General features: G+C 55.8%; 1 protein-coding gene across 1 annotated transcript; it reads right to left on the bottom strand.

The window, feature by feature from the left end:
- Nucleotides 1–8: 8 nt before the first annotated feature.
- SKIC2 (SKI2 subunit of superkiller complex) lies at nucleotides 9–10,639 on the bottom strand. The gene is made up of 28 exons (XM_004598686.3): nucleotides 10,504–10,639; nucleotides 10,323–10,426; nucleotides 9,405–9,514; nucleotides 9,186–9,303; nucleotides 8,983–9,097; nucleotides 8,818–8,892; nucleotides 8,500–8,553; nucleotides 8,213–8,403; nucleotides 7,944–8,072; nucleotides 7,596–7,741; nucleotides 7,079–7,225; nucleotides 6,895–6,979; nucleotides 6,645–6,751; nucleotides 6,222–6,368; nucleotides 6,052–6,148; nucleotides 5,659–5,871; nucleotides 5,446–5,556; nucleotides 3,120–3,350; nucleotides 2,670–2,807; nucleotides 2,395–2,532; nucleotides 2,167–2,271; nucleotides 1,779–1,926; nucleotides 1,556–1,682; nucleotides 1,143–1,353; nucleotides 921–1,031; nucleotides 623–841; nucleotides 344–484; nucleotides 9–249 (listed from the first exon to the last, which is right to left on the bottom strand). Exons 1-28 carry the CDS (start codon nucleotides 10,523–10,525, stop codon nucleotides 49–51), a joined length of 3,741 nt encoding a protein of 1,246 aa, XP_004598743.2. The 5' UTR covers nucleotides 10,526–10,639; the 3' UTR covers nucleotides 9–48.
- Nucleotides 10,640–10,679: the final 40 nt, after the last annotated feature.

The raw sequence follows: 10,679 nt of genomic DNA on the forward strand, positions 1-10,679 counted from the left end.
ACACCTCGTGTGGTTTGCTGTTTTTATTCTACCTTTATAAGGGGTCATTCACTGGGTGTAGAGGCTGGCTGCGAAGACGATGTCCCGCCGAAGCAGCGTGGCTGCTGTCTCCATCTTAGCACCTAGCACGGGCTCCCCTACCAGGCGGGCTGCCCCACGCAGGGAACGACACATTTCAGCCAGGCGCTGGATGCAGCGGACCACCAGGCCCTCGGGGGTCCCAGAGAGTCCTGCCAACTCAGAGAAGGGCTGTGGGGAGAACAAGATGAAGACTCAGTGTGCTAGGCCTGGGCAGTCTTGCCCCATTCAGCCACTTGCAAAACCCCACAGCCAAGGTACTCACCATGCCCCGGGCCCACTCGTACACAACCTCAACCAGTCCAAAATTCAACTCCCCCACAAATTCTTCCACTGTCTGGTTTAGGCCACAGGCCACCTGGACCTCACCAATCCGCTTGGCCACAGACTGGACACGTTCCATACCCTGCATGGAGGAAGAAAGGGTAAGGCCTGCTTCCCTGCTCCAGAGCTGGGGACACCAAGATCAAAAACCCCTACTCCAAAGAACTCATGGGATTGGAGGGAGTCACCTGGGGAATGCAGAGGCGATAGTATCCCCTACCTGCTTCAGAGTATTAGGGAGCTGGTCCCCAGGGTCCCCGGGGCTCTGGCAGACAAGGCCAGAGAGAAGCGCCGCAATCTCCTCTGGCCGCAGGGCACTCAGGGCATTGTCGAACATGAGCTCGGTGAGCAGCAGCTCGTGGCTACTCATGGCACAGGCCACCCGGCCTGCCAGCTTCACAGTGCCCACCTCATCCACATAACCCAGGGTGCGCAACACCTGTCAGAAAAGGCATGGGTGTCGGGGGCCTGCTGTCTTCCCCCCACCTGGGCCCTGGTCCCGGCCCTGCCTCTCCCACCTCAACGCGCTGGTGGTACTCAGGGAGCAGCAGCAGCGACTGGTCAGACAACAGGAAGCGCAGCCGCTCCATCTCCTTCTGGATCTGTGTGCGCTCGTGCAGCTTCAGGTACTGTGGAGAGCCACACCAGGGGCCCCTCAGCAGCGTGCTGAGGACAGGGCTGAGGTCGGGGGAGGGGACAAGAGGAAAAGCCCCTTCCCAGCATGGCAGCTGACACCCTACCTGGGCAGCAAAACGGGGGCTGTGCACACACTGAGCCCCCCGGATCAGCTCCTCCAGCTTCCGTGCCCGTAGCCCCCCCTCTACCACTGAGACATCCTTGAGCTGCAGGTCGTTTACAGGGTCCAGGGTTGGGGGCCCTGCTGGGTAGGCCTGAGCCAGACGCAGCAGCTCCTGGACAGCAGTGGTCACAGCTGCGAGGGGAGGATCCTTCCTAGAGATGGAGCGGGCCTTGAGATCTGGGATGAGAGTCAAGTGTTTCCCATAGCAGCCCTCCACCCTCTGGCTGGGGAGAGGCCCCTCAGTACCTCTCCTTATTCAGACTAGGAGAGTCACCTCTCTTTATGCCCCCTTGCCAATATGAAACACCCTGCCCAGCATCTATGCCCCCTCCCCCACTCTGCCCAGCATCTGACTTGAATTTTGGTTGCTGCCTCCTGCTGAAGTCTTCCAAGATCTTCTCCCCATTCACCCGGAGCACCTTGGTGGTGATGGCAGCCATATCTCCTGGGTGGAGCTTGGCCACAGTGTGGTCACAGGGCCCTGTGAACAATGGGAAAAGTAGGTCAGCACTTGCCATGAACACGGGTATTCTGCTTACACAGCCGCCAGGAAGCCAGACATATGCCTCACTCACACCTTCAGGTAGAAATAGCTTAAATCCCACGAGGTCATCGGGGTATGGCACATCTGGAGAGGCTGGCCCTTTGTCCTGTGGCTCCTGTGATGTGGGCTTATCACACAGGACCAAGGTTGTGAATACTCTGCTGCTGGAGTTGGAGGAGACCTGGGGAAGCCAGAACCGGGGAGGTGAGCAGCAGCACAAAACAGCAAAGATTGGGGAGCAATCGCAGAGCCCATGGGCTGAGGGGCGACCCAGCCAGGCAGGCAGAGAAGATTCGAGGAGATCCAGGGAAGTGTTGGGGGGGATGCGAAAGGGAAACGAGAGGACCGTGGTGCTGTGACCTGCCCCCAAGTGGGGCTTGTTCCCGCCCGCCCTTCCAGGTCCAGATTCCACAGTTCTCACCTGCAGGATCACACCCAGGGCACTGTGATGCTCCTGGTTCTTCACAACCACCACCCGTCCCACCGAGAGAGATTTCAGCCCACTCACGGACTCCATGATGCGCCGCTGTGGGGGAAACAGAGGAAGCATTGCAAGGAGGGACACTGGGACTAAATTCAGGAGAACCCAGCCGACCCATTCTTTCTTCCTTTCCCATGTTCCCCCAGCACTTGCACACATACTCCTTACCTGGATCATGTTCCGGATCTCTGTCAGTTCCTCCCCCCAGCTGTAATATTCGGGCAGGTCTGCCAGCTGGCCAGTCACGTCAGGCTCCTCCAAGGCCCCCAGCCGTTTGCTCAGTTCAGCTAGAGTCTGTTCATGGGCCTGGGCAGAAGCCAAGGGAGACTGTGAGACAAGCCTCCAGGCCCTCACCTAAACACTGCTGGCCTCTGGTTGCCTACCACTTTCCATTCTGGCTTGACCTGACCTGCCCGCTAAGTTGGTGGACTTGTCCTCCTCACCTTGCTGTCCTTGCGCGATGGAAATTCTGAGAAGCTCCTCTTCATCATGTCCTCCACCCTGAGGGCATCCACCCGCAGCAGGTTGAGGATCATGGTGTACGTGAGACGGAACTGAGACTGCAGCTGGGAAGGCTTCCCCTAGAGATGTGTCAGAAAAGCCTGAGACTGGGGTGGGACGACACACACCCCAGTCAGTGGCTGGCTCTGCTGTCATGGGGCCTTAGACAAATGCCGTGCTCACTGCCTCTATAACACAAGGGAATACAAAGGGAACTCAAAGGCCCCAGCTAACTCCATATTCAGAGTGGGAAGAGACCCAGAAGAGACAGGACCCAATCTCAGCCTTGGATCTGCCCATTCATACCTGGGCTTCTCTCAGGGAAAAAACAGTCAGCAGTGAGGAGCAAAGGAGAGGGCAGGGAGAGAGAGGATCCAGCAGGTCCCACTCACCATCATCATGCGGTGCAGGTCTGCCATCTCAGGCACCCGGCCCTTGCAGAGCAGGATGACGGTGCCAGTCGGGTCCAGGCCCCTCCGGCCCGCACGGCCAGCCATCTGCACGTACTCCCCGGGGAGCAGGTCCCGGAAGGTGGAGCCATCATGTTTGCGCATGGAGTCAAACACCACTGTCCGGGCTGGCATGTTGACGCCCATGGCAAAGGTCTCAGTGGCAAAGAGAACCTGGGCCAGAGGGGAAGAGACATCAGCAAAGGGCCACACTCACCCTAGGCCTGGTCGGGCCCTCTTTGCTTTGAAGACAATCTAAACAGGCATCAGGTGGTCCTAGGCTGTTATCTGCAGCATCTCATTTCATTCTCCAGGTAAGCACAGAGACCAGCACTGTGGCTCAGTGGGTTAAACTGCAGCCTGTGATGCCAGCATCCCATAGAAGTCCTGGTTGGATTCCTGGCTGCCCCACTTTTCATACAGCTCCATGCTGATGACCCTGGGAAAGCAGCAGAACATGGCCCAAGTGCTAGGGCCCGGGCCATCCAGGTGGGAGACCCGTATGGAATGCCACGTTCTTGGCTTAGGTCTGGCCCAGCGCTGGCTTTTGTAGCTATCTGGGGAGTGAACCAGCAGATGGAAGATCTGTGTGTGTGTATCTTCCTCTTTAAAACTGTTTTTCAAAGAAGTAAGCGAAATGTAAAAAAAAAAAAAAGAAAAGAAAAGAAAACAAAGAATTCTCTTGGCAAGTCTACGGGGTAGATACTATCATTTTCTTCACAAAGCTACCAATATTTTTTCTCCTTTACCCTCATATGTTGTTCTCATTTTCCCAAATGAACAGCGCAAGAGGTAACTCCAAACTTATCATCCTTGTACGTGGATTCTGAGAATCCTACAGTCCCTTTACGTCTCTGGGAACTCTTGCCATTGACCAGCTTTCTATATTTCATCAGTCTAATCGCTGTAAAGCCATGTTTCATTAGTATTGCAATTTGCACTTCATTTTTAAAAATTATCTGAGAGGCAGGGAGACAAAGAGAGATAAGAATGAGAGTGCCAGTCTGCTGACTTTCCAATAAAAATAAATAAATTTTTTTAAAGATTTATTTATTTTATTGGAAAGGCAGATGTACAGAGGGGAGGAGACAGAGAGGAAGATCTTCCGTCCAATGATTCACTCCCCAGGTGAGCACAACGGCTGGTGCTGCGCCGATCTGAAGCCAGGAGCCAGGAACTTCTTTCCGGGTCTCCCATGCAGGTGCAGGGTCCCAAGGCTTTGGGCCATCCTCTTTCTGCTTTCCCAGGCCACAAGCAAGGAGCTGGATGGGAAGTGGAGCTGCCGGGATTAGAACCGGTGCTCATATGGGATCCAGGCGTGTTCAAGGCGAGGACCTTAACCATTACACTATCGCGCTGGGAAAAATAAATAAATCTTTTTTTTTTAAAGATTTATTCATTTTATTACAGCCAGATATACAGAGAGAGGAGGAGAGACAGAGAGGAAGATCTTCTGTCTGATGATTCACTCCCCAAGTGAGCCGCAACGGGCCGGTACGCGCCGATGCGAAGCCGGGAACCAGGAACCTCTTCCGGGTCTCCCACGTGGGTGCAGGGTCCCAATGCATTGGGCCGTCCTCGACTGCTTTCCCCCAGGCCACAATCAGGGAGCTGGATGGGAAGTGGAGCTGCCGGGATTAGAACCAGCACCCAGATAGGATCCCGGCGTGTTCAAGGCGAGGACTTTAGCCGTTAAGCCACGCCGCCGGGCCCGTGCTTTTGTTTTTTTAAGATTTATTTATTTTGTGGCTTATTTATTTATTTAGCCCGCACGGGCCCGGCGGCGTGGCTTAACGGCTAAAGTCCTCGCCTTGAACACGCCGGGATCCTATCTGGGTGCTGGTTCTAATCCCGGCAGCTCCACTTCCCATCCAGCTCCCTGATTGTGGCCTGGGGGAAAGCAGTCGAGGACGGCCCAATGCATTGGGACCCTGCACCCACGTGGGAGACCCGGAAGAGGTTCCTGGTTCCCGGCTTCGCATCGGCGCGTACCGGCCCGTTGCGGCTCACTTGGGGAGTGAATCATCAGACAGAAGATCTTCCTCTCTGTCTCTCCTCCTCTCTCTGTATATATGACTTTGTAATAAAATAAAAATAACTCTTATAAAAAAAAAAAGCACAAATTCCCTGTTTTAAGATGGGGAGCCTAGAGTTCAGGGAGCTTAAGTACTTAGCCTGAGGTCATACAGCAACCCAGGGGGCAGTCTGAATTGAGAACCCAAGTTCTTAACCCTGGCATCAATCCTTCTAGATGTCTGCCTTCGCTCACCTTGACCAGGCCGCGGCTGAAGAGCATCTCCACAATCTCCTTGAGGATGGGCAGGATCCCGCTGTGGTGCACACCCAGGCCGCGGTGCAGGAGCTCGGACATGTGCAGGACCTGAGAGGGGGCAGCGCCACGGCGGGGGTCTCAGAACACCTTAGTCCCACAGGTCTCCTGGTACATGTGCACAAGCACGCGCGCACACACTCACACACACACCTGGGGCAGCTGCCGGTCAGAGCCACGAAGACGAGCAAGGCAGCGCTGCAGGAAGAGATGAATCTCACTCTTCTCTGAACTTGTGGTGAGATCAAGAGAGGTGAGGCCTGAGGCCTGCTCATCACAACGGCCCCGGGAGAAGGTGAACACCACCACGGGCAGCTGGGCGCGGGCGCGGAGGGAGGCCAGGAGGGACAGATACACTCCACGGTCCTGGGGAGGAGAGAAGGGTGGAGCTTGACTACCTGAACTAGTGGGAACTGAAGTGGAGGGTTGGGACAAAGTAGCAAGACAGATAAACCCTCAAAGCTCAGGGCCAAACTCCTGGGGACGAGGGGACAGAGGCTGGGGAGAATCAGGGCTTGGCAGATATAAAGCCCTCCCAGGACTCACCTGCGCAGGGCCCCCCTGGTGTGTGGGCTGCTTGGCCCCGAAGGTCTGGGCGTGTTTGCTCATCCTCTCCTTCTTGGCCTCCACAGCGGCATAGTACCTGAGGCGTGGGAAGGGTGGCCATCACACCTGGCCAAGGGCCCAGCCCCACCACGCCCCGGTTCTGGGCTTACCCCTGTGTGTGGAAGGCTCCTCGTGAGTCCAGCAGCAGGAAAAGCTCACCCTGTGTCTTTGGGCTATTTCCTGTGAAGAGGTAGTGCTCCAGAGGCACAGGCCGGGCAACGGTGCTGATCACATAGATCTGGCGACGCTTCAGTCGCCTGAAGGAGCAGGCCGAGGGTCAGGGTGAGCACAGATGAGAACCCACATCCTCACCACCTTCCCTGCTCCCTCTGACTTCACTCAGTAAGCTGTCCCTGCCCCACTTTCAGCATGCAAAGAGATCCCTAACTGGGATCCTGTAGCCACCCCAACTTTCTCCTCCCTCTCCCCCAAAACCTGGTCACTCCCCTGGCTGTGGGAGTCTTTGTCCCCACTGCTCCACCAAGGATGATAAAAGTCCCCCTTGCCCAAGCACCCTGAGACACACAGCTCACCCAATCCAGTCGGCAAACTCGAGGGCGTTGGGGACAGTGGCACTCAGAAGGATGATGGAGACATGGTCAGGGAGCATGATGAGCACCTCCTCCCACACGACCCCACGCTGGGCACAGACAGGGCAAGTGGGGTTACCATGAGTGTCGAGGGGGCTTCCCTCTGCCCCTAGGGAGGTGGCACGGGCTCCACGTGGGGAGGCAAAGGCAGGAAGTGTACACAAGCGGGCAGCTGCTCAACCAAGCCCCTTACCTCGGCATCATTGATGTAGTGGACCTCATCAAAGATGACCCACTCCAGGTCCCGGATGACGTCTGAGCCACTGTACAGCATGGAGCTGCGGAGAAAGGCCGAGGGCTGAGTCCCCATAGCCTCTTGAGGCACACTCTCCAGACCTCTCCATCATTCCCTCCCACGCCGAGCACCCCTCTCTCACCGAAGAATCTCTGTTGTCATGATGAGGCAGGAGGCCTCCGGGTGCAGCTGCACGTCCCCAGTAAGCAGCCCCACATCACCGAATGTGTTTCGGAAGTCCCGGAACTTCTGGTTGCTCAGAGCCTTGATGGGCGAGGTGTAGATGGTGCTGGGGAGGGGATGTGAAGTCAGCCATTCCCTCTACATGGACCCTCGTCTCCCACAATGAGCCACCCCTAGATGCACACCCTAGACTTGGCTTCCCTCCTTCTTCACCCAAGGCTCCCTCAGATCCTCCTTTGCAACACAACCCCAGAGAAACTCTGTTCCCTGACCCCTTTCTTAGCTAACCCATGCCATTTTTCTGGCCTGTCTTGCTTCTACACCATCTCATTTTTCTGTGGGCCCTCATCTCAGTCTCCCCTGAACCTCTTATTCTAAGATAAGATGGGCAGAGGTGTGGGGAAAAGATGAGACTTTGAAAAGATGCAGGAAACAGGGCTGGCCGGGAGAGGGTAGCTGGGGGAAAGGACTCGCACCGCGTCATGTGTTTCTGGGCCAGTGCAATGGCGTATTCAGCCACCACTGTCTTCCCAGCAGAGGTGTGAGCTGCAACAAAGACGGAGTTGTGCTGTTCCAAGTGCAGGATGGCCTGTTTCTGAAACACATCTGGCTCAAAAGCCCACTGTGGGAGACAGACACAGGAAGAGGCTGAGGAGAGGCAAGTGGGAAAGCAGGGGGGGAGGCCAGAGTGAGGCGAGGCTGGGGCTGAGGACTGAGACTGGCCAGGAAGGTCCCTGGCCTCTGGTGGAAAGAGGAGACAGGGTGGGTTGGGAGGCAGGGCTGCCAACACATCAGAGGAGCACATGAGTACAGGGTGCCCATACCTGGAAGGCAGGTTGAGGGATGAGACGGTAGAAATCACCAACGGGGGAGGTGACATCCACGGGAATGGCCCACTGTTCCTGAGGTGGAGGTTTGGGGGGTACTGGTAGGGATACGGCTTTGGATGCTTCCTGGAAAAGACAAGATATGGGTGATAAAGACACGGCTAGAGAGCAGTCAGTGACCTCCCCTTCTAGAAGAGGTTTCTGTTCTTCCTGAAACTCAGTTTAGCCAACTTCCCCTCCAGCCTCTGCCTCCCAGAATGACCCACCTTCATCACCAGGTCCTCCAAGCTGCTTGCTCGGGCCAGGGGAGCACTGCAGGAAGAGGCTGACCCGGCGTCCCCTGGGGGACCCCCTGGCTGCCCGACCGTCTCACTCTCATCTTCATCACCCACACCCAAATCGAGAGGCTCCAGCAGACGGCTGAGGCTGAGCAACCCGGCAGCTGGAGCTGGGTGATCTGAGGAGGAAGGCAGAAGGGGGACTGTGTCATGTCTCTCTGCTCTACAGAAGCACAGCATTTCCGCTAGGCTCCCGCCGCAAAACTGAAACTCACCTTTGGGAGCAAAATCTATGCCTTTCTTGAAGCCAGGCGGAACAGTAAGAAGGTCTAGGGGACAAGAGACAGAATCAGGCACACAGGTTATTGTACAGTGCATATATCCAAAGTTTAGAACTCACAGCATGGATGTTGTAATTATGACAACTGCATATGTGCAGTTATAACACATGGATGTGTCAGTTATGATAATTTCCCAATAGAGGGCCATATGGATAAGAAGCCTAGCCTCTTCCTCACTGGCTCGTGGAAATGCCACCAGCAACCCAGTAATACACCTCCTCTTTCAGGCTTGGACCTGGAAACCAACCTCACCTTTCTCAAAGTCTATGTCCTCCTCAGCCTCCTCTCGGGTGCTCAGATCTGTTATGGTGGGCTCATCCATCCCACCTGGGGAGGGAAGAGGCAGATAAGCATCCACGGAATAAGAGTAATACAGGATGGGCAGCCTCTCCCACTGTCGACCGGCATAAGAGTTACCTGGCCAGAAGGGGTACTGCGTTGGATTTCCCCATAGGGACTGGGAGACGGGCCCCGGAGGCCGGCGAAGAGACAAGGATGTGGTGGCTGACAGATTTGTATTTTCCAGCAGGACCTGAGGAGTAGAAGTTAGAACCCTGGGGAGGCTGAGTTGGCTTCTCCCCTTCTCTCAACTCACCTTCTTGTAGCCCCCAACCTCTTACCTCCTTGTAGTCCAGGATCTGCCCTGTGGTTGGATGTCTTTGTGCCTGTAGGTCAGACGGGACAGAGGCTCCCAGAGCAGTCAGGAGAGACCAAGGATCTGTCTTCCTCTGCCATTTTCTGGAGGGGAACAAAGTGACATGGGGAGGGTCTTCTTCCTCCCCTGTCCCAGATTCCTTCAGGGACCCATCTCCCAAGTCCAGGCCCCCGCAGACTCTCACCGGGCTGAGTGTTCCACACCGTGCAGAGGCAGCCAGGATGGGGAGGACAGAAACAACTGCTCCGCCTCCTGCTGCAGATCTGGGGCACAGGGAGGGAGGCCATGGGGGAGCTGGGAAACAGGAGAGAGAAGAGGCATTCAGTAAGGAAAGGAGCTAGAGCGCAGACAAGAGAGGTGATGTTTCCATCGGAAATAGCAGCTGTTTCTGGCTGTTCCTGAAACAGGCTGAAGGGGCTAGCATGATGGCTCAACCGGCTAATCTTCCTACAAGTACCAGCATCCCATATGGGTGCCGGTTTGTGCCCCAGCCACTCTACTTCTAATCCAGCTTCCTGTTGTGGCCTGAAAAAGCAGCATGATGGCTCAAGTCCATGGCCTGCACCCATGTAGGAGATCAGAAGAAGCTCCTGCCTCCTTGCTTTGGATTGGCCTAGTTCCGGCCTTTGTGGCCATTTGGGAAGTGAACCAATGAATGGAAGATCTTTCTCTTATCTTCTCTCTCTGTAAATCAGGCTGATACAATATTTCCCAAAGGTTGCCAAAGAAAACAGCTGCTACTACATTCGCTGGAGCAACAGTTAATGATACAGATTCTGCCTTCCTGAATCACAAGGTGCTCTGTGGATGGTGAAGCACGCTGAAATTGCAGACTCATGAAGCAAAAGGGGTTCTAAGGACGAGGAGCCACCGACACAAGCCAGGGCACTTGCAGACAACAGAGAGCTGTCCCCAGGAGAAAAGACACACTCGAAGGAGCCAGGGTATCCCAGTCTCCCTGCCCTCATCTCTGCCCCATCGCAGGTCCTCTGGACTGGGGACTGTCCAGCCGTGAGTAGGGCTGGATGACAGGGGCCAGTATAGAAAAAAGAGAGGGTTTACACTCCATGCGGGTCAAAGGTTAGCGCCAACAGTCACTCACGGTGCTCTCTGGAGCTCCAGGCACGTTCAGCAGCTCCCAATGCCCAGTGCATCCCAGTTCCACGGCCCGAAGGGGCAGGTCCAGGGGATCTAAGGGAGGCAGCACTACGGGGGAAAAGGGAGAAGTCAGAAGTCAGAGGCTATTTCCCGTCCACTACTCCATTCCACCTCCTGCCCCTCACCTAGACGCTCTGTCTCCATCATCCTGGAGCCACCTCAGCGGCCCGGCAGCCCGGAAGTGTAGTGGATTAGCCGCGAAGTAAGTCCCGCCCCGGAACGGGCGGAAGTTGACAACATTTCCGGCACACAGACACATACACACCCGCCGGGAGCGTAGAAGAGAGGGGGGTCCAAACTG

Source organism: Ochotona princeps, chromosome 1 (assembly GCF_030435755.1).
Source record: "Ochotona princeps isolate mOchPri1 chromosome 1, mOchPri1.hap1, whole genome shotgun sequence".
NCBI classification, from domain to species: Eukaryota; Metazoa; Chordata; class Mammalia; order Lagomorpha; family Ochotonidae; genus Ochotona; species Ochotona princeps.

Excerpts from the sequence above, each read along its gene's own strand:
- SKIC2 (XM_004598686.3), bottom strand. The coding sequence starts at position 10,525 with ATGATGGAGACAGAGCGTCTAG. Across the intron at positions 8,554-8,817 it reads GGACATAGACTTTGAGAAAG|ACCTTCTTACTGTTCCGCCT; the intron begins GTGAGGTTGGTT and ends CTTGTCCCCTAG. Across the intron at positions 1,354-1,555 it reads AGGCAGCAACCAAAATTCAA|GAAGGATCCTCCCCTCGCAG; the intron begins GTCAGATGCTGG and ends CTCCATCTCTAG.